General features: G+C 45.8%; 1 protein-coding gene across 4 annotated transcripts in view; it reads right to left on the bottom strand.

Annotated features, from left to right (window-relative positions):
- Positions 1-23,567, bottom strand: part of TGFBRAP1 (transforming growth factor beta receptor associated protein 1) — a 77,591-nt gene that overhangs the window by 11,313 nt on the left and 42,711 nt on the right. For all 4 annotated transcript variants that reach the window (XM_037019991.2, XM_037019990.2, XM_037019989.2 and 1 more), the window contains exons 3-10: positions 21,323-21,517; positions 19,043-19,197; positions 8,012-8,094; positions 6,276-6,617; positions 4,569-4,626; positions 2,632-2,775; positions 993-1,136; positions 275-434 (exon numbers count right to left, since the gene is read on the bottom strand). In XM_037019991.2, the coding sequence (XP_036875886.2) occupies positions 275-434; positions 993-1,136; positions 2,632-2,775; positions 4,569-4,626; positions 6,276-6,617; positions 8,012-8,094; positions 19,043-19,197; positions 21,323-21,517 (1,281 nt within the window). The remainder of the gene's footprint in view (positions 1-274; positions 435-992; positions 1,137-2,631; positions 2,776-4,568; positions 4,627-6,275; positions 6,618-8,011; positions 8,095-19,042; positions 19,198-21,322; positions 21,518-23,567) is intronic.

Raw genomic sequence — 23,567 nt, 5'->3', positions numbered from 1 at the left:
ACAGGTATGCTGAATAGATTCCAAAGGTATGCTCCACAGACTTCCAAACCCACTGGGGCAGCTCTTGTGTCACCAGCGAAAGGGGTAATGTCCATTTCTACAGGGTGGAGGCATGCAAAGCTTCCCCCATCCTCCAGGAAGGCTGACTTTGTGCCAAGAGGCTCAAGGAATCAAGTCTTGGATTCAGAACAAGGAGCTAAGCCAGAGCTCTCACCTCTGCTCCCCTCCAGCCTGGGTATAGCTGATCGACAGAGAAACTACTGCTACTCCTCACCTATCAGAAAGTGGACTCGGTATGAGTTGGATTTCTGGAGCAGACGCTGTAGCTTCGCCTGTGTCTCGGTGACTTCTGCACCCTTGCCGTTGGAGCTGGACCTCTGCTGCAGCACCTCATCCAGGTAGAGGACAGCCAAGTGTGTGTGGTACTCCTCCTTCTGCAGGACACGGGGGCCAAGCAAACGGGAAGAATTTGTAAGTGGGTGGCCTGGAGAGCCTGCAGTCAGGAAGTACTCCCAAGAGGGAACTGAGCAGAGGTGAGCTGGGCACGTTCTCAAGGACAGTGAACTGACATGCTGACTGGGTCAAAACCTCTCAGAAACCACAATACAGAGAAGGTGAACTCAAAATTTGTGAGGAAAATATCTAAGGGGCACTTTTCATTTTGAGAAGGGCCACAGAATTTAGGTACTCTCCCCAAAGGTGCAGCTTCTCTCACTTCCTTGAAGGATAATAACAAAGTAGGAAAAGAGAAGAAAAATTTAATCTGAGTGGAGATGAGATGGCAGTTAAAAAAAAAACAGCTGTTATTCATCCAGGCTCTTTCAGGAGCCTCCAACTCTCCCACAGACGATCCCCGTGAACATTCAGGGCACTCAGGGAACATACAACATTACATCACAACCATGCACCAAATTTACGGTCAATCCCCATCTCTTCAGTTACCACTGTGGCAATGCAACCCCACACTGTAGCTGACATCCTGAAGTGCTCACCTGCAGCTTCCTGTCTATGACTAGATGTTCCAGATACTTAACAAGGGCTTTAGGGTATTTCTTAAGACAGGAAATTACATTGTCCGGACTAAAACTATTCTGTTGTTCGTCCGAAGGTCTCTTGGTGAAAACTTGAACTCCAACCTGAAAGAAGAGCAATTTAGATATTATGCTTCTCGAAGACACATCTTTTCTTTATTCTGAGCACTGCACATCCACACTTTGGGTAAAATCATCGTCAAAAACATGGTGATACAGAAAAGCAGTGCAGAGTGACACACTGATAGAGCCACAGAGCATAAAGCAAAGGTAAGGAAGGTGGCTAAACCTCTGAGGCCTCCTTACACACCCAGCTGGAATTCCTTTTACAAGGGCCAGAAATTAAAGAATGAAACATTTACAGGTAGCAGGTTTTGATAACCCCAGAAGCAACAAGTAAGATCATCCATAAACAAGGACTGTCACTTGCTGAATACTAAGTGAAAGAATGTATAAAGTAGTGAACATTCAGTAAACTCAGTTCTCCTGACACTGGTATCCTCCATGGGATTCCAAGTCCAGTTCCTGAACAGGTGTCTAGGCTGCCTTCCTCTGCCTGTCACGTGGCGCTCACTGTGGCAACGGCATCTTCCAAGGGAATGCCAGTGAGTCAAGGAGGGGAACGAGTCCATGCTGCATCTCCCCTGCGCACTCAGTGTGCACGTTCTACCGCACAGACACAGACAGACACACACACACCCTATAAACCCAAAACAAGAAGTACAGAGAATTTTCATTTCTACACATGTGGCTTTGTCTCAGCTCTATCAACTATACAACCTTTGGAAATTTCTTAAGCTCTCTGAACCTCAGTTTCCTTATCTATAACTAATGTCCACTAGTGGGGTTGTTGTGACGTCTAAAAGAGATGAAACATGGAGTGACTGGTTTATTATGCAGAATTTTGGGAATGACCTGCTATCATCTGTCAGCACTGGGAAGAGCCTAATGGCATCAGATCTGTGTGGCAGGTGTGTGAGTGTGCCAGGGTATGTCACATGTGCGTGTGCACAGACACAAAGTAAAGGTGAGGTAGAAAGTGCAGGAAGTACATGCCTCTGACCTATGTGCCACAGGGAACACAGTCCAGCTCAGAGTTTAGAAAGGTGGGGACAGCACATGGGAAACTACATTTACGGCAAAGGCCTTGCATCAGAAAGCCCATTTTTTCTCTCCAAGGAGAGCCAAGGAAATGTGAATCCTTTTAATGGTGAGAACTAGAATGCTCTCTCTTTTCCAGTCATCTTTGGGGCCTCCCTAAGGACTCAGTCCCTCTGTCCTGAACACACACACACACACACACACACACGTTTTTAAGGAGATGTAAAGCATGTGACCTCACTATGCCTTTTGCTTTTCTATAAAAGTGACCTGCCCTAGACAGAAAATGCCAAACAGATACATCTCAGAAGCACTGACATGCAGAACATTGCTGAGAGTTGGGATTCAGCCAGCTCAAGGGGAAGTATGAAAAGGAAATGAAGACAATGGAGGGAGAGGTTGAAGTGTAGCCTATTTTTCCCACCTAAAATCAAGTTTTCTATTTGTTTCTATTAGCCCCCCATCCACCACCAAAAGAATGCATTTAGGAAGCACAAACCTCCTCACTTTTCTGCAGGGCCCAGTCAGCATACCTCCACACCAGCTCTTGGTCTACGCTGTAGGTGAGGAAATCAACAACATATTCGTACAGGTCTGACCGTGTGGAGTCGTGAATATCCCCATTCACAATGTTCACCCACAACTGGAAAGAAGTCAGAAATAAAAAGAAACAGAATGTTATCTACCTTTTAGAATTAGCTTATGAGGGGTATATGTTTACTTATTTGGCCTTTTAATACTTAAAAGTAGTAGGACACATTTTAAATGCTTAAAGCAATTTTAATTTTTTCAGAGAAATCAAGAAATGCAGCAGACATGGTCCAGGAAATCAAGAAATAAAGCACCCATTTCTTTTCTTTCCCTTTTTAATGATATCACAGTAATACAAATAGCAAATATAATGTATGGGAAGAGGTGGATGGGTTAAAAATGTTTCTTCATGAAAACCAAAATGAACGCTAACAACATCTTAACACAGAAGAAATTCACCGACATCACCAGCTAGGCTGTTTCCATCTCCTCCATCACAGCAATTCTTAAAGTCCCTTCTGCACCGTGATAGTCAGATGTTACACTTCCAAAACCTTTGGTGATTCTGTCCCCTAGTGTCCTGACTGTCTTCTGCACAGGCAGTCATGATAGACTCTAATAATAAAAGTTCTTTGCTGTTTCATCCAGAAACTTCCCTGCCATGTAAACCAAAGCTTCCTTTCAGAACCCAGAACGAGGGGGCACCCTGTGGAGGGATAAGATGGAGAACACCCAGAGCCCGCGCTACACTGCCTGTGTCCCGCACCACACCCATCTGTCCACGGCACTGCGCTTGGGGACCACACCATGCCACCTGAGGGAAGCCCAAAAAACAGGGCAGGAGATCGGTGTAAACCCTGTAATTCTGATACCAGCACATGAATATTTTGTATGGTACTAGTTTGTTCAACATTGAATGCTCCAAACCAAATAACCTAATGTCACATATGCTGAAAGTGTCATTTTTTTAATAGAATTCTGCCATATATGGAGATTTATTTCATATTACTTCAATTTTGCAAATCTTTCCCTCTACAGTTCTGCTAATATAGTTACACATATATCAAGCTGAAATTCTCAAAGCTACAGATTTTAAAGGGTAAAAATTGTATCTTTGACAAGCACATTTACTCTTAGCCCTTGGGCATGTGTTGACCGGGACCCATTTTCATTTTAACCTATTCAACAATCATGTTACCATGGGTTTTTCACAGCAACCAAATACACATGCCCAGATCATGGAGTCGGCTCTAGCGGGCTGAGCTCTGCTGCCATTCTTTACTGCTCACAAAACCAAAAGAACAGGCACCTGAGGAAGCCATGAAACAAAACGACACCAATCGGTGGACAACAAATGCCGGATGGGGAGAGAGTCTCCTGAGAGTGTGAGATGAGGTTTGCTCGAGATCAGTCATAAGATACAAGATGCAAGACTGGAAACGGATGCCATTTTCACCCGCCCACACCAACCAGTGGTGTGACCCTGGGCAAGTGACTGGCCTTGATCAGCTTTCATTTTCTCCTTGAGACATTGGGACAATAATTCACCCAGCTCACTGGCAGCAGTGACTGTCGTCAACCGTGGAAATTATAAACAGACTGTTATTCACAGGCTTAACCTTCTGATAGGTCCCCGATGTCATATGCCTTGTAGTAAGATATCGTATTTTTATTTCTTAAATTTTTAAAACCTCAATCTTGATAATGTCCTTTAAAGAGATGTAAAGACAAATCTCTCAGCCAACATTTCTCAAGGAATACACTCTCTGAAGCAGTAGTACTTTTGTTGTTAAAAAGGTTGTAGATGAGGCAGAAGTGGTCTCCACCAGCTTGTGATTTTTTTTTCCAAGTCATAAGTGAAATGGTAGCTGTTATTCAGCAATGCAAAAATGCTTTGGAACCAACCTGAACTGCAGCAGCGTCCTGGTTATTGTAATGATACAGCAGTCCAAGTGCAAAATACCTGAAAGAGAACAGTGTGGTAAGTGCACCCTCTCCCCACTACCTAGGTGCGTGGCATCCACACAGTGACGCTCCCTGGCCCTGGTTCCCCCATATTTTATTCAACTCAGAGTTCAATAACAAATTTCAAATAATCGGAAGATCCTCATTTCTGTTTATTTACTTATGGGACTAAAATGTATGTCCTATCAATATCCAGAAAGGATCATATTCAAGTCTAAGATAAGCTGAAAAACAAAACTCTAATTATACTACAGAAAAGCATGCTTGGAATTGTTTATAATTTGTTTCAATTATTAGAGTAATTTCCTATCTCCTTGGTTAACCATTATTAACCCATCATGAGGTATTAAAAGAACACTCAGAAAGTACACTGTCTGAGCTGTTATTGAAAGAAGGTTGGGAGTATGAACATGAGCCACAGCAATAAATGCCACTGGCACCCAGGCTCTGGAGGGCACTCAGGGTACAGGCCCAGGTTCCAGGGCAGGCTTCATTCCTGACAGACTGTAGGGCCATGAGCTCGGCAGTCCCCGACTTCCTCATTTATAAGTGAAGGAGACCAGCAGTAACACTGGCACTGCCTGGGTGGTGAGCTGTCCCACCCTCCCAAGTCCTGCAGGCCTTCTCCTCCCCAGTGGGTGACCAGGACTAGCTGGCCCTGGGGATGCCAGAGTTCTTTCCTCAAAGAGCAGACTCTCAAGATACTGAGCTATTTGCTGGAACCCTTCTCTTTTCCTTAACCTTTTGGAAAGTTACACTGACTCTCTGGACCTCAGCACTCCAAGTCACCACCATGAGATGGCAGTGTGTTTTCTGGCTCTAAGTAAAACAACCCCATTGCATGGTGTATTTGAGAAACTGAGGGAGACTGCTAGAAGAGCCATGTGGGTACCAGGAACAGGCCTGCATTGTCTCGGGTGTCTGAACAGGATCCAGCATTGCAACCCCAGGCTTTCTGCGGGATTTCATCAGGATGTTTGCCACTTCAAATACGCAACAAAATCATAGGTGACGAATCTTATTGCTTAATGGAGATTAGAGATCACCCTACATTTTTAAAGAAAAAAACCTGGGGCCTGAAGGGTTAGATGATTGACAAGGTGCCCACGAGGAAGAGCTAAGTCCTCAGTCTGGTCGCTGTGGATTGAACGCCCTCGTGCACAGGCGGGGGGTGGCTGCCTGCCAACTCAGGCACATAACATGAGAAGATAAAGATTTAAGCCATGACCTATAATCAGCATGATCAAACCTCCCTTTTCATTTGTGTACACAGATGGGTGTCTGTCTGTTCAGTCTGGTTGCCAATGACTGAAGTGCGGTATTAATTTTACTGACATACACAAGGCATTTTCCACAGGTGATTTCTAGATGGAAAATGTAGAAAACTAAAGAATCATTTCACTTACTCACAAGGCCAAACCACTCTTCTACCATTAAAGAACTGGTTGGAGAGTTCATGCCCTCCAAGACCCCTTCAACTGTGTGCAGACCACGATGAGGGTGATCCAACCTGGGTCATCCCTGACTTTGTGGTAGCAACTTGCTGGCTCTCTTGGGAACTCAAACCCTCTGGCCTCACCCACTACTCGCTGGCTGGGGAAGGGCCGGCAGGAAGCCCCTGGTGGCCTGTGGGAAGAAGACACTCACTTTTTGTGCTTCTCCAGCCAGGCGGCGCTGTCGGTGAGGAGACAGGCATTCTCGGTGACCAGCAGGCCCAGCAGGCTGTCGGGGTCAGCCTCTGCGTACAGCTTGAGCAGGGCCGTGTCAATGTCCTCCTTGTGACCGTTCGCCACCTCTGTGCTGCGGACCTCATTCAGGTAGCTCATGAGGAAGTGCTTACACTTGGCTATCTTCTCCTGGTCCCCACGGGTCAGCTGGTTCAGGTCTGCATACTCATGGAGAGGAGGCTGAGACCGTGTGAATGAGGAGGAGGTGGGTAACAGGAAGGGGTAGAGAGAGATCAGCTCCCGGACGTCAAGCTGGCCGCTTCTGCAATTACAGTGTCAAACTAAATGAAGCAAAAAGAGAGAAAGAGTACACATAGGCCCACAAAACAACACTGGGGGTGCACATCTGCACACTGGATATGTGGGCAAGTCTGCCAGGGCCACCATCCGAATTTGCAAGCACAGCAAAGCACTACTGAGCTGTGCCCACCACCTGGTCCGACAGAACCGAGGGGACCACAGAGGAGGCCCGTGCACAACCATGCTGTGGCGGGGCCACAGCACTCACGGTGACCCGCCCAGCACATGGGCACGGTGTCCTGAGAACCAAGGCAGAGACGGGCACACACAGCAGAGCCATTGCCACCTGCGTCCAGGCTCACAACAGCCCCGTACTGCTTGTGCTGCAGTCATGGGTGGACCTGCTGAACGCTGCACAAGGAAGGGACTTTATAGGAACACAGGTTACCCCCTGTCTCATCAGTGATCTTAAAAGCAGAGACAGCACTCATGAGGCTGTATCTGTGCTGACTGCATGACGTAGGCTGTGCCTCAGAGGGCCAGCATCGAGCCCTAGCCCTGGAAGGCCTGGGAAGCCACATGCGGTGATGTCCCACCTCTAATCACTGTGGGGCCTCTCCTATTGCCCCCGCCAGCTGCTGGTCTCACGTACAGTGATGACAGGGAGAGGCATTCTCACCCAGCTGGGGATCTCCACTGTGGCCCAGAGTCACCTCCGAGTGACTCTGAATGGGTATCTCACCTCCGAGGCCGGGGCAAGGCCCTACACATCCTGGAACGTCAGCACATCACCCTCCTGCATGCTCGCCTGTCCTGCCCCCTTCTGGCTTCCCTCCCTGGCCTTCCTTCCTGCCACCCAACTCTTATATGCCACCCTCCTCACTGGCAGTGGTTCTGTGCTGCCCACAGAATAAATTCAAGCCTCCTAGCATGGCATTCATGGCCCTTCCTAAACAGATCCCCAGTACCTTAACTTCAGATTCAACCATCCCTCCCACAGATCTGCCACTTTCAAGTCTTTAGAAGAATAGTTTCCATGAGTCTTCCCAGAAGCACCTTTCTCTAAACTCACAGCTTCTTGTGCAATCTCTGGAGGATAGGAAAAGTGAACAATGGTACTTTCCTAGAATTCTTCCCACATTATCACATTCATTCTAGTCCCCTTCTTCTCTCTTCACAAGACTGTAATGTATGTCCGGTCACCAGCCCCACTCTCTTCAAGATACAGGACAGTTCAGTGTGTGGAGGGGGTGACCGTTGTGATGTTTGCTCTTACACACCAGCCTCGCTTGTCTTCCTGAAGCACCATCTAAAGTACACAGAGCACAGCCACATTCCCCACCCCAATGGCACAGTAGAAATGCAGCTCACTGCAGAGTAACATTTGGAAGTCTTGCTACCAACACCTTAAATTACCTGAAGAGCTCTCTGGCTTCCAGGAACTGAAGCTGTGCAAACTGAATGAACCCCGCCTGCTGCAGGATCCTTCGGTACATTACCTGCAACGGAAGACAGGTGTGATCTCTTAGGGACACTTGAAGGCCAACACAGTAGGGTTAGACTGCACTTCTAATCCTAACCCAAGCTCAGTGTTAATTTTTACATAGTATTTTGAGTTACAAGGGGAAGAAAAAGCAAGGCACAAAGTCATTTTCAAGAACATGCATGGGTAAGTGCACGCCGATTGGCCCCTCATTCTTGAAATAAAGCTGTTCTCTATTTAACTACTCTTCCTTCACCTTCTTCATGGGATTTTCCCATAAATCTCAATCCTTCCCAGATGCATCCCTTTAACGTCTGTCCCTCCCTCATCAACTCATAGGGTTTCAGTGGCCGCTACTTCTGGTTGCTGAGGTGGACATCACCAACTCCAGTACTGGGGGCAGTTGAGAAGCTGCCCCCTCTTCCATTCTTCCCAAATTAGAAGAGGGCATCCCTCAGAGCACAAGGCCAATGCCGCTTCATAAATAAACACATTTATAAATAAGCTCTCCCGACCTAAGCTGGGGAGATGCTGGGCATTCTACCTCCTCCTGGGATGCACAGCCCTCACTACAACACCACACCAGAGAACTCCTGCCATAACGGGGCTGATTGAATCCAGTACCATCCACGGTCCCCGGACCACAGAACCCCTCTGGTCTTGTGACATCCAGCCAGAGCAAGCACCGTTTAGGAAGATGTCTTGTCTTTAATTCCGCCCCTCCCTGTTATTGTCCAGTGTGGTCAGTTTTAGAGTTCTGCCTGCCCTTTGTTTGGAAGAGCTTTGGGTTGTGTCTTTTCACTCTCTCCTTACTTGGCTCCGCCGCCACAGCCCAGGTCCTCACCACCTCACAGTTAAAGGCAAATTTTGTGTATGACCTTGTGACTCTAATTCCTCCACCTTCCAAGCCACTGTGCTGTTTTACAGGCCATAAACTCCCTGACAGTAAGGCACATGCATGGTGCATCTTCGTGTCCCACACCCTTACCAGATTATCTGCCACTTAGCAAGTGCTTCTTGATTTGAAGAACTGATCAGTTTTCATGAAACTCTACTTTCTTTGTCCCTCACTATCCCCATTTTACAGAGAGGAACATTCTGCCCAAGGGAGGTTAAGGTTTAGCCCAAAGTTACTAAAGAAGTGGTTGAGTCACAGTTTAAAACCAGATCTTTCTAATCTTGGAGCCCAGTTCTTCCCAAGCACTGCCTGATCCAGGTGCACAGAGGCAGGGATGACCCCCTGCCGACGGGACATAGGAGGTGGGGACAGTGGGTACCCATGGGCGATCCATCCTTTTCTCTTGGGTCAGCATCAAAAGGGGATTTTGCTCTAGTTTTACGTTCTGAAAAGCACAGCATTTCCTCCCTGTACCCACAGAAATGCTTTCAGAGAGATGTCAGAAAAGGCAGCAGCTTATTCACTTCTTCTCACCACTTGCCTTTACCTTTCTTCCCTGACACCATTCATTTCTGATCTACACCCTGGCCTGTTCATACCTCAAGGCAGTAAGCAGGCCAGAGTGGGTCAGAGTTCTGCTGTGTGGGCCTACCTGTTGCATGTCTGAAAGTGGAAATAATAAAGTCCATCCACTTAGCAAAAGGGATGAGAGTCCATCAGCTGCAGCAGGAGAATTCTCTGTCACATCCAGTCTTATTGATGAGAAACCAGGCGGTGACAATTTATTCCTTATGGCTGCAGGGTCCAAATGTCATCTACTCTTTCCCTTCCCTAAAGGAAAACAGAAACTACTTTTGCTAACACTCTCATCTCCAAGAGTATGGGGTTATTTTCTGTATTCTGGTCTGGAAATGCTTTTTGTAGGCTTGGATGAAGCCTGCAAAGAGATCCCCTCGCCCTGGAGGGATATGCCTGGATGTTGAAACTGTGGAACTGAGAACACCAGGGAGTTTGGCCTGAGAGCACCCGATCAGAAGTTCTGCCAAGCAGAGCCAGTTCTTGGTCCTCTGGAGGGGACTGTGTCCTTCCAGACTGTCCACTCTGACTGACACCTGCTCCTGCTCTCTGCTCAGGTGATGCTGAACTATAAAACTGAGGGCCAGGTGGGCCAGCAGGAAAGGACAGGAACGGCCACATTGAGGAGGACAAGGCACAAGAGAGCCTGTACCTCCCCAGTATCACCAACTCAGTGACAGAGCTACAGCTCTTTGTGATTTCTGTGTGTGGTGGCTATGGGAATCCCCAGGTGAAGAGAGGAGACTAGTAAAACAGACGTCTGAGTGGTACCACCCAGTGCCCACTGTGCAGGGGCTGCGGGCGCACCACGAGCAGGGCGCACAGAGGTGGCCTGTGTTCTGGGAACAAGATGAAACTGCAGCCGAAGCCTGTGGTACTGGTATTATATTTCTGAATTGAGATTTCTAACTTTCATGATTTGGGGAACTGGAAATTTTGTGAAACAGAAGATCCTATTAAACTTGCTTTCAAGGCTGTATTGCTAAGAAATATCACCCAGGAGCTTCTGCAGGGAACAGCTCTTCCCAGCACTAAATTCAAAGTGTTCTTTCTGTATGGTTCCCCCTTAAGATGCACTGCCTAACCAAGACACAAAACTTCTCAGTAAGTGAAATATTATTCAGCCTTAAAAGGAAGGAAGTTCTGACACCTGCTACAACATGGATGAGCCCTGAGGACATTATGCCAAGTGAGATGAGCCAGGCACAAAGGGACAACTACTGGTATGACTCCGAACACAAGGGACCTAGAGAAGTTGAACTCATAGAGGCAGAAAGGGGGCGGTGGTGGTCAGGGGCGGGAGGGTCACAGTGGGGGCTGGGGCACTTAGCATGTAGTGGGCACAGAGTCGCCATTTGGAGGCTGAAGTTCTGGAGACGGAGGACGGGGATGGCTGCACAGCAGTGCAGTCGTGCCTAGGTGCTACCGAACGGTGCACTGCAAAGGGCTAAAACGGCAAATTCTATGCTATGTACATTTTACCGCAATGTGAAAAAGAGCTCCAAGTAGTTTCTTTTTCCTTTAATGAACTCTGAAGACAGTCCAAGGCTTCCTGTATCTGTGGTGCCCCAAGCTCGGTGAGGCTGGGGTTAAACAGTGGAACCAGAAAGCATGGCTTTGAGGCTCTGCCATCGGTGGTGTGACCCTGGGCAAGTCCTTCCACTCCTCCCGAAGGGGCATCCTGACAGTGCCTGCCTCCCAGACTATGGTGAGGGCTAAGAGGTCCAGCGTGATGGCCCTCACAGCAGAGCCTGGCACAAGGAGAGCACTCAGCCAGCTTCTCCACTGAGTCAGGGCTTGAGGTTTACAGTCCTAACTCAGGCCAGCATCTCACTGTTTTCACTGTCCTTTCCAGTTTGCTTGATTCTGCCACATCACGGGGGCACTGGGGGTGGGGCTGGGGTACACCCAATGACAGAAAAGAGGTGGAGGGTCTCAGGGAACCTTTTCATAAGCAGCTGACATAACCACGTGATGGCAGCATGGATGACACAGTAAGTCATGAGAACCCACACTGTAGGCAGGAGCCAGTTCCCAACACCTGTAGACCAAACATGATACAAGAGGAGCTGAGCAGTGCGGCAAAGATAAGGAATAAAATCGATATTTACTGTAACTCAGAAAAACAAAACTTACTTTAAAGTCTGTAGGAACCAGGCAGGTCAAACGTGGACTCAGATGAGAATATCTTTCACAGTTATAATAAGAATATCATGAGCCTGGAAATACCATGGGTACAAAGTGCACAGTGTGGACTCCGGAGCCAATGGGACACAACAAGCAGCAGCTGGGATGGTCTGGACGTGCACACCAGGGCAAAGGACAGCACCGGCAGGCCGCTGCACCCTTTCCTGGGGCCTTCTCTCAGGATCTCAGCTACGCTTGGTTCCCTCTCCAGGGGGTGGGCTGGGGGCGGGAGGTTGGAGGTCACTCCTACTAGGGTATAAGATAACTGAGGCATTAGATTACAGACAGCTTAAGACCTATTCTAGGAATTTCTCCACTTAAAGAGACCCTTAGGGACAGAAGAACCTACCTCTGTAGGCTCAGAGCCCTCTCCACCTCAAGGCTCAGCACTACCACTTTGCCAGGGGGCTTTTCTCCAAGCGAGCAGGGCCGACCGGCATACACCCTCCCGTGGAGAAGGACCGCCTGTCTGTTGCAGGCCAGCCAAGAGATGCAGTCAGTACAGCCGACACAAACCCGGGGGGCCAGCCTACTGCCGCTGCAGGACTAACCAACACGTGGGTTATGGTGCCTGTAATGGCACAAGTACTGGGTCCTTACATGAGGGTCATTTCTGTAAATAAGTACAGCGAACATTTAAAACAAACACTAGTTTCAGTGTCATACTTTTAAATGAATTCATAGCTTTCCCTCCAACACATCCTTGAGAGGTGGGTTTTGGGGGTTTTAACTTAGTGAGAAACTCTCTTACTTAGTTATTGCCTAAACAGAAATACCTTCCCCAAAGTACATTAGGCAGGACAGCAGTGCCATGACATTTTCCTATTTAAAAGGGCAGTCTACTCTCATCGAGGAAGTTTGGAAACAGTTGTGTGTAGGTACACATGTATATACTATAACTGCTGGTGTGTGTGTGTGTGTGGGTGTGTGTGTATATATATATATATATATATATATATATACACACACATATATATATATACATATATATATATAAAGTATATACATAAAAGTATACTTACATGCCATATGCATATACAAAATAAATATATAAAGATTATATATATAAATTATGTATTTTATATAAATTATATATTTAAAATAAAGATATACATAAAAGACATACAAATATATCATATATAAATAATGTATTTTACATATATTCCCTGTTGGGAATCCACAGGAAAACAGTATATGATACATGCCCTCTTCGGGATCACAGTAAATATTAGCATATCAAAGGCTCTGAGGTAAGAAGTATATTCTACAGATCTAATCACAAAAATGCAAAATAACAAATGTAGCAGGCTCTTCACTACCACATAGCTTATTTAAAAAAACATACCAACTACCTAGATACCACTGGTGGAGGAGTGGTTCAGGTAAGAAACCCACTGAATTCAACCTTGTAAAACAAAATGTTTCCCCACCCTGCACCTGTTGGCCTCCCAGAACAAGGGTTTGGTGAAACCCAAGTGAAGCGAGGCGGCGGGGGCGGCGGGAATGGATTTATACAGAGCAGAAGTGCTCAGCTCCCGAGGTGGGAGGTGGGCGCCCGAGGAGCAGGCACCAGAAGAGAGCAGTGTTACCAACAAGGGCTCAAGCTCTGGGCAAGTATATCCTAGGAAAGGGTAACACTGGCTGCACGTTCTGACTTGCTAATTTTTAAGACTTTTTTTCTTCTTTAACCACATGCATGCATTTTTTTTCTTCTGTCACTTTTTAAATTTTAAATTAAAGTAGGGAAGACATTCATATAGCTGAAATTTCAGAACATTCCAAAGGGCCATAATGGAAAGTCTCCCTCCCACCAGGCCCCAGTCAGCAGTTCCCTCTAGAGGTAATCAGTGCTGCTAATTTCTCACGTGACTTTACAGAGATACTTACACATTTATAAACAAACTTTTCCCCATTTTAGTAAGATACTAGCTGCACTTTTTAAAAAATATGTAACTTACTCAGAGATCCTGCTGCACAAACACAGTCCTTTTCCTGGCACATGGAATTCCAACAGCACACTGGACCTTATGTGTTCAATCACTCCTCCACCAGTGCCATCTGGTTCATCGGGTTTTTAGAAAACAAACAATGTGATTGTGAAGAGCCTTCTGCATTTATTCTTTTGCATGTTTGTGATTAGATCTGCAGAATACACTTCCACAGGAAGAACTATAATGGGACATTGACAGATATTCCCTGACCTCTGCACCCCTCGGGGGCTGTGTCAAGTTATAGTCTTACAAGTGAGGTACAAGAGTGCCCACTGCCCCATCTTCTCATCAGCACGGTGTCATTGAACCCTTGATCTTTAAAATCGGAATGAAAAATATGTCAGTATACTTTAAATTTTCACATCTCTATATGACTGAGAAAAAGCATATTTTCATACATTTAGAAGACAGGTGATTTTATTTTCTCTGCAATATCTGTTCATATTGATTTTTCTATTGGGCCATTTTGTTCCTATTTATTTGAAGATGTTCTTGACATGCTAGAGACAGTAGCCCTCTTTCTGTGCAGTAAACTGCAAATATTTTTTTGCTACTTATCTTTTTAATTTATATTTATAGTTTTGTAATGCAGAATGTGTATTTAAGTATGTGTGTGTGTGTGTGTGCATGTACGAATTTATCAATTTTTTTTCTTTCATGGGTTTTGGGTTTTCAAACACATTATTTTAAAATACTCTGAAACTAAGGTGTCTGGGAAGACAGTGGCAATATAATTTTCTTTAATCTCATAGTCTCCTTGTAAAAACAGAACAACTCATTCATTGTGGTTCACAATAGCCAAAAGATGGAAGCAACCCAGGTTCATCAATAGATGGATAAACAAAATGTGGTCTATCCATACAAAAGAATATTATTCACCCTTGAAATGGAAGGAAATTCTGACACATGCTACAGCATGGATGAACCCTGAGGACATTATGCTAAGTAAAAAAGCTAGTCACAAAAAGAAAAATCTGTATGACTCCACTTACATGAGGTTCCTAGAGCAGAATGGTGGTTGCCAGGGGATTGGGGAAATAGGGAGTTACTGTTTAATGGGTACAGAGTTTCAGTTCTGTGAAATGAGAAGAATTCTGGAGATGGATGGTGGTGATGCTTGAATGACAATATGAATGTACTTAATGCCACTGAACTGTAGACTCAAAAATGGTTAAAATGGTAAATTTTATGTGAATGTATATTTTACCACAAGTAAAAAAACAAACAAAACAACTGGGATGGCAAAACACAAAGGTCACTAATAGCATTATATCAATACTAAGTAACCAGGCATGCATGCTCACCAACCCAAGAGCACGAGACACTGGGCACAAACCACCACCAAACTGCATGGCTTGGGTAGAATTACAAACTGGGAAGATGTGGAGCGAGGACATAAAGTGTCATGGGCCACGAAACCCAGACTCCCCAGATTGCTACAGGGAACCACGAGGAAGTTTGGCAGGCCATTTGAGAGTAGCAGTGGAAGGGGACTTCATAGGCTCCTATTTGCTAGAAAATGCCAACACTGAGAAACTGGACTTAAAAGATAAAAAAGTCCTTTGGGTGTTCAAGCAAAATGACCGAGTCACTACAAGGGGAGAGATTCAGGTTGTCATCAGAGCTCTGACAGCCAACGCTTTATGCCAAAAGATAAGGGTGGAACTTATTTGCTTCTCATTGTGCCAAAGATTTTATATTCAGCCAAAATGGCCTTCAAGTATGAAGGCTGCAGCTGAACTGCTACAACATGCAAGTTCTTGGCGGCAGTGTTCCCACACGACCAGCGTGAAATATCTGCCTGCCAGAGGGCTGCCTCAGAAAACCAAGTGACTTGGAGAGTCATCAGGAAAATGTGCTGGTGAGCATCCACCACACACCTGCCTGTAGAACCAAGACCAATAAACATAACGGAGCTGGTATCATACGTATGGCTCCATACTCTGAAAAAGTAGAATCCACATGACCATCAAAACATAGGGAGGAATAGGGAGATTACACAAGTCCAGTGTGCTTGCTGCCTACCTTACAGGCATTAAGAGGGAATACAGGGATAGTACTACCTTAACAGAGATGCTGGGGGAAAAGAAGGGCAAGGTGAGGAAGAGGTTATCAGTACTCACATGCTGCTCAAAGTGGGGAGCCAGCAGACAGCAGGAACCCCCACCCCACCCAGCAGAAAAAGAAAACCCAAGGACGTCCTTGAGATCAACACCATCAGGGGGACCATTAGAACAAGAATACCAGGCACCACACCAAAGGACATGGACAGACAGGGAGGAGGGAGAAGGGGGAGGGGAGGCAGGGACAGAAGGGACAGAAGGAATTTAGACCCCTTCTAACCTTCTTGGTTTTGCTGATTTGACTTTTGAATTACATAAATATTTCACATAATTATAAAACAAAGTTAAACTTAAAAAAGTAATTCAATAAGACAAAAGTCAAATAACAACATAAATCAAATGCAACAATGAAATAAGTAAACATAAGAAAGAGATGGTGGCAGAGCCACACAGACAACCCTCCCAGGGCTTTAACGCAGAGAGATGTGACTGCAGGGCCTGGAGGGATTTCCCAAAGGATAAAAAGACTGCCAAGGCACAACATCCCCAGGATGCCTGGGGAGGCACAGGCACCCATGGGGAACTCTGTTCTCTGAAGAATTCCTGTGGGTTGGGGCAGTTATGTCGATGGAACTGTGTTTATATATTTAAAAGGGGGCATCTCTGTCTTTGAAAGATAACATGTTACATATTCTTATAAAGAAGAAAAAAAAAGAACAGGTATCAGAGTTCAAGCTTAAATATGAATGCTAGCCCACAGCACATGGTACAAATTAAGAAACCTTTCTGCTCAACACAAACCTTTGTCTTTAATGCAAGATGTCTCCTTACTGCTTTTTCCTTTTCAACATCCTAAACTTTCTGGCTCTCTAGAGGTATTCCTTTAGTCCCAGTCCCAGATAAATCCATGCCTAGTTCAGAACTAGGTGCAGCAGAACCAATAATAGCTATAAATGAAGGGAAGGGATGAAGAAGTGACAGGCCAGCCTGCTGACTTTCTGTCCCTCTCGCTTCCCTTTCTGGCCTCTCTAAGTCAAGGGTCTAGCATTTGGTCACAAGCATCCTATAGTTAAAGCAAGTAATGTATGTAATTATGAGAAGAGTTGCAACTAATCCTTGGAAATGCACACATATTACACATTCAGGAAAAGTGATCTCTAAACCTGTTTGGTCAACAGTCTTATTTTCTGTGACAGTTCTCTTTTTAACAAAACCTTCTGCTCCACAATTTATTACACTGCAGCTCTGTTGAAGGCCAGTTCAAAGCTCTGAATTACTCCTTCATCCTGCATGTCTTTGATTACCCCATTACCCTACCATTTCTGTGTGTCTCTGCCCCAGGCACGAGCAGGCTGTGAGGGACAGAGGGCAGGGCCCACCAGGAGCAGGAGAGGGAAAGCATGGCTCTGGGGAGTCAGCTGCTGTGTTATGTTAACTCACGTAACTGCACAAGTAGAGGACAGCAGAGGCGCACCACTGGGCCCCACAGTGGTTTGTTCCTCAACCCTCTGGGTGGAATGCAAGGTTAGGCGTGCTGCACAGGGCGGTGAGGGAGCCCTGGGAGAAACCGGGGGCATGGTCTGGGCCAGATCCAGATGAGCTTCAAGGATGCGGACTTAGCCTGGCAATGAGGCACCTGCTGACGTGATTTAAGCAAGGCTTTGGTCTGTACATTAGAGAGGTCATTTCCGGGGTGCACAGAAGATGGTCTCCAGACGTGTGTAGGCAGCAGTTGAATAACTCAGGCAAACAGAAGGGCCTGCACACCAGCATGAACAAGACTAAGGGCTGGATTCCAGATCATTCTGAGGGGGTATTTCCAAGACTGGATACAGGAGGTTGGAGCCACAGGGAGAAGGCAGGGGCCATGTTAGGAAGGAAAAAATCCCAACTGAGATACAAGATCAGAGAGCAAGATGGCTAATACTATCTCATATGGACGGCGGCTCTCTACTCTCAGCAGAAAGAGGAGACAAAGCAACAACCAAAGACCGTGGAGCCTCTTTAAGAAAATATTAGGCAGTTAAAGCGAGCATGTCTGTGTGCTAGGAGGGGGCACCCCAACAGGTGGCCTGTCTAGACACCCACACATCCACAGCGGCAGCACACGGCCGCTTTACAGGAGAGAAGGAGCCCAGTGCAGCCAAGGCAGGCAGGCCTGGGACCCAGCACGGCCTGGCCCGGCGCCACACGTGCGCTGCTCTCCGCCCTGAGCTAACGGGGGCTCTCTTCCTCTTGCTTTTGCTGCCACCTGCTGAATGCCTGCAGATCTGCCTCACGTTAAAAAATCAGGAACAAAGAGGAAAAGTTTGTTAATGTTCAAGTTTAGAAAAGATGCCCTCTTCAGCAAACCACAACAACAGTTATACATCCTGTCTTCCTGCTCTTTCTGAAATCTACCCTTTGCAGCACAAAGCAGCTGAGGCCGAAGGGCATTATTTCATTCCACAATGATCTCATAGTCGGTGAGCATCTGACTGATGGGTAACAATCACCGGGCTCATTTTTAACTTATGAGTACTTTAAATAATCCATTTAGGTGTTCATACGAAGCATACACACAACAGTATGTTCTTATGACTCTCAAATACCTAGACCAACCTGACTAACCAAACAACTGATCAGGTAGCAGCTCTTAGGGAACCTGATACTAACAGACATAAGAATAATTTGTGATTATGATACCAATTATATGTATCAAATCAGCTATACTAAAGTTAGTGTTTCTTAAGTGCATTAAAAGTTTTCTCCTAAGGAAATTAATTATATAGATCCCTGCAATATTAGATAGTTTATCAATATGGTTAACAAAGCTTTCCCTGTACATAATACAAATCTAAATTCAACCCTATTTCAACAGAAACAATTTCTAAATTAGGAGACAAATTAACCTGACATTGTTCATCTTTCAGTTTATAAGAACTGTGCTCCCTGATTCTTCTTGGAAGGCTCATTGAAGAACAAAGTTAACTAGAAACACAAGTTGGTGTATTAAACACAGGAATTAAAGCAGAGGTTCAAAATCTGACTTTGACTCTGTTAGCAGAGGGACCACAGTCCAGCTGTCTGACAGCTCTGCAACCTGTTTCTTTATCTGTAAACTGTGGTTGTGCTGAGAGAAGGAAACCAGGGACAGAAGCCACCCTCCTGGTCTGGCACACAGGGAGGCCAGTGCATGTTAGTTAAATCCAAGTGCTTTCCAACCAGAGGCTTACAGGCATGCTTCCTTGTGACCCGCTAATTACAAACCTGAAATTTTTCCTTTGGAATGTTCCTCCGGGCTCCTTTGGCTAAAACCAAGGCTTCTTCCACTCTACGGCTTGCTAGAAGATCCTGTATTTGTTTTTCCAGAGGTAATGGAACCAAGATGTAAACTCCTTTACTTGTGGCAACAATCACTCTTCCTGGGAAGAAATTCAACACTGTTGGAAAGGGAAAGAACATACTGCCTGCAAGAAAATATACTGCTTCCCAGAAATGGGGTCATGATCTGATTTGCTGATCAATTTCATCATGGTTTAACCAACGTAGTTTAATAACAGGAATGCCTACAGTGATGATAAATTATAATGCTTTGCTTTTCTTCTTCCCATACTTTCAATTGTTAGAAAAGGGCGAACTCTTAATACTATATTTCCAAAGTATAAAATATGCTTTTCTGCCTTTTTTTAAAATTCAAAAGTACTGATAAATTTAAAAGCAATTGAGTAGATATACAATACATAGTCCAGTGAGATGTGGAGCTTAATTGTGGAAAGCTGTCACTAAGATTTTGATGTACCTCACATAAAATTTTTAAGTCTTTTTTCTCCATGTTAGTTTACAGGAACCTACAATTACAATGTAACTCTCTGACCATGAAATAATATTTCATACTTGCCTACCACCCAGACATATAAGTCTCGGCGTTACCTTGTCATTTCCCACAGTCCTGTGAGTCACCATGACCATGGGTGACACCGTCATCCAAGTCTCACTCGTGAGACCTCAACCTGGCCCAGGTGGCCCACCCAAGTCGGAACCAATTCAAGACAAGCTCCTACTACAGAACTTTTAAATTGAGCTCTGCTCCCTTCTGGAGACACTTGTTAAGCTATTATCTGTTCACAGGGAGTGATGGAACGATTTTCCGTTTCTGTCAGAGGATAATTCAGCATTAGCCAAGTCTTTTCTGCTCCCTCTGCTCTCCCCTGCTGGAATCCATCATGCCCACTCCAGTCCCACTGTGGTGTAACTGAAGCCTCATCCTTCCCTGCCTGAGTGTTGTCACCTCTTCCTTCCTGCTCTTGCTGCTCTGCTTTCTTGCCTAAATTATTGTTTTCTATATCGAGCCAAAGAAATTTTTCTCCTACTCAGATAAGATTCTGTCTCTTCTCTGCACTGAGGTCCTTTTTCCAGGAAGCCCCCTTTGTGGTCACCTAAGGTGGGTTGTATCATCAGCCTCTGTGTGCCCATGAGCCCTGTGCCTACCTCTGCCACTCTGTGTACACAGCATAGGAATACTGTCATGAAACATGCTCTTCTACTATGGGAGTCAGGGCCCCTGCTGGAATCTGATATGCTCATGTGGGGGCTGTGAATCTTAATAAGTTTACATCCTCAGCACCCAAAATAGGAAGGGTAATGTTTGGTGAGTTAAAATCCTTAATTGCAATTGCAACACATACATCTAGATTAGTTCCTGGTTTGAAGAAGAAAATATCACAAAAAGCATCCTTAAGACAACTGGAGAAATATGAACATAGGCAGGAATTAGAGTTTTTCTTCTCAGGTATGGAAAGGGCTTTGTGGTTATATTAGGAAAATACCCTCATTCTTTGGAGATGTGTGTTAAAGCATTTCACTTTAAATGTCATGATGTCGTCCACTTATTTTTAAGTGGCTCTGCAAAATGTTAACAAGTGTTCAATCTAGGGGAATGGTATTCAGTAGGTGGTTCACTATTTTTCTTTCAACTTATAAGTACATTTGAAAATGTTCATAAAACTTAGGAAAAGTGAAGTAAATCTCTCATCTGACTCACTGTTGCACAGGAGAGGAAGTCCTTCCTGACTGCCCTGGTCTGTGGCAGCCTCATCTCAGGCCACCCCTCTTCACATGGCATTGCTTGTGTGGCCTGAAACCCACGGTCCCTCCTGTGCAGACCTGCATACACCTTTCTGTCTACCTGACAGGCCTTTCCCACCACTTCTGCTTGACTGACTCCTACTTATCCTTAAAGGTTTGGCTCAAAGGCCACCTCCTTCAGGAAGCCCTCCCTGATACTTCTAGGAACTGCTTCCTCCTCTGCTCTCCCAGTCGGTCTTATTTCACTTCTCTCCAGCTCTTAAATTACTGTAGCTATTTGTTGAAATGTCCATCTCCTCATTAACACTGGAGCTTCTGAATCAATGAGACTATATAACCATCAGCTATGCTTTATGGTTAGCATAAGGCCCAGTTCCTAATGGGCTTTTGATAATATTTACTGAAGAAATATAAAAGGGCTGATAACCAAATTTCATTTAAGATTTCCATGTGAACCAGTACCTTCAAAATCCTGCAAAATATGGCCTTCCTTAAAGGGCAGGGTCTGCTTTTGCTGCTGATCCAGCATGCTGTGAACTGTGATGAACTCATCGTCCAGCGCTATGACATATGGAAAGCAAACGGCCGCCCCGAGGACATTCTCTGGCCAGTGCACAGGAGCACGTTGAGATATCCCAGCAACTGTGGCAAACATGCCTACAAAAGAGAAAGAGTTAGGTAGATGGCTTAAATGTGTCTAGATGCAGAATACCTGTCTCCTTCATTCTATTTCAAGATAGGGAAGATAACACAATATGCTACATGTGTGAAGACCCCATGTGACTTAACTTTTGTGAAGAGAATTACCTTCCCTAGGATATCCACCTTATATTTACTTCCAATTAAAAATGAAGTTAAAACATGTTTACATATACCCACATGAAGGTTTATAAAGTGCATGTCCTCACACATGGGGAAATGTCACTTTCAAACAAGCTAAGAAGCTTTGTTGGTTTACCCCTCTAATCACTTCTCTTCCTTACACATCCATTCAGCAATGATGGCTGCTCAATGGACACTGAATGCATTCATTCATATTATTTATCAAGACCTACTATGTGCCAGGCACTCTACAAGGCATCCTACCAGGAATTGTCCCTGCTCAGAGATGAGGTCTCATTCTGGAGACACAGACACTATATGAAGAGAATCAACTTTTGCAATTGAAGACACATTGTTGGTGTTGGTCAGTAGTAACTTTCACATTAAATGACAGTTTATCTGGTAAATAAAAGACTAAAGTAGCCATTTCCAGATGAACTGTATATATTCCACAAATACTGGGGTTTACCAAATCGGTACATTCACCATGAAAAGTAAATCCATTTTAACTTTATTTTCAAAGTAGCTGGCATAAAACACCTTTAAAAACAGCATGCTGTGGGGGGCGGAGCCAGGATGGCGGCGTGAGTAGAGCAGTGGAAATCTCCTCCCAAAAACACATAGAGCTATGAAAATATAACAAAGAAAAATCTTCCTAAAATAGAGACCACAGGACACAGGACAACATCCAGACCACATCCACACCTGCAAGAACCCAGCGCCTTGTGAAGGGGGTAAGATACAAGCCCCAGCCCGGCGTGACCCGAGCACCCCTCCCCCCGGCTCCCGGCGCATGGAGAGAAACCGGAGCGGTTTTTTTTTTTTTTTGGCGAGCGCTTTTTGGAAGCCTTAGAGGGACGGGCCCCCGTTGCTGGGGAGGCAGGGTGGCGGGACCGGTGAGGAGGTGCCTGGGAACGGCGCCGGAGGACAAAGAATATCCCGCGTTTCTCCCTGCGAGACCGGCGGGTGGGTGCCTGAGACCGGTGCCTGAGGACGGAGGAGGTCGCGCGTTTTTCCCCCTTTTTTTTTTTCTCTTTTTGGCGAGCTCTTTTTGGATGCCTTGAAGGGACGGGGACCCCAGTGCTAGGGAGGCAGGGTGGCGGGACTGGTGAGCGGGTGGCTGGGACCGGCGCCTGAGGACAAAGAATATCCCCCGTTTTTCCCTGCGGGACCGGTGGGCGGGTGCCTCAGACCGGCACTTGAGGACAGAGGAAATCGCGCATTTTTCCCCTTTTTTTTTTCTCTTTTCTGCGAGTGCTTTTTGGAAGCCTAAAAGGAACAGGGACCCCGGTGCTAGGGAGGCAGGGCAGTGGGACTGGTGAGCGGGTGCCTGGGACCGGCACCTGAGGACAAAGAATATCCCGCATTTTTCCCTGTGGGACCGGTGGGTGGGTGCCTGAGACCAGCACCTGAGGACGGAAGAAATCGTGCATTTTTCCCCTTTTTTTCTCTCTTTTTGGCGAGTGCTTTTTGGAAGCCTTGAAGGGACAGGGACCCCGGTGCTAGGGAGGCAGGGCGGCAGGACTGGTGAGCGGGTGCCTGGGACCAGTGCCTGAGGACAAAGAATATCGAGCGTTCCTTCCCTGCGGGACCGGTGGGTGGGTGCTTTTTGGAAGCCTTGAAAGGACAGGGACCCTGGTGCTAGGGAGACAGGGCAGCAGGACCAGTGAGCGGGTACCTGGGACCGGCACCTGAGGACAAAAAAAAAAAAAAAAAAAATTGCTTGTTTTTTCCTTTTTTTTCCTTTTTTTTTTTCTCTTTCTTTCTGTTCCCTCTCTCATTGTTGCTGTTGTTGTTTTGGTTTGGAGAGTGCTTTTTGGAAATCTTAAAGGGGCAGGACAGGTCACTTAGACCAGAGGCAGGGAATCTGGGGATCTCTGGGCAC

The sequence above is a fragment of the Manis javanica genome, chromosome 1 (assembly GCF_040802235.1).
Source record: "Manis javanica isolate MJ-LG chromosome 1, MJ_LKY, whole genome shotgun sequence".
Classification (NCBI taxonomy): domain Eukaryota; kingdom Metazoa; phylum Chordata; class Mammalia; order Pholidota; family Manidae; genus Manis; species Manis javanica.
This window is presented reverse-complemented; position numbering and strand designations above follow the sequence as displayed.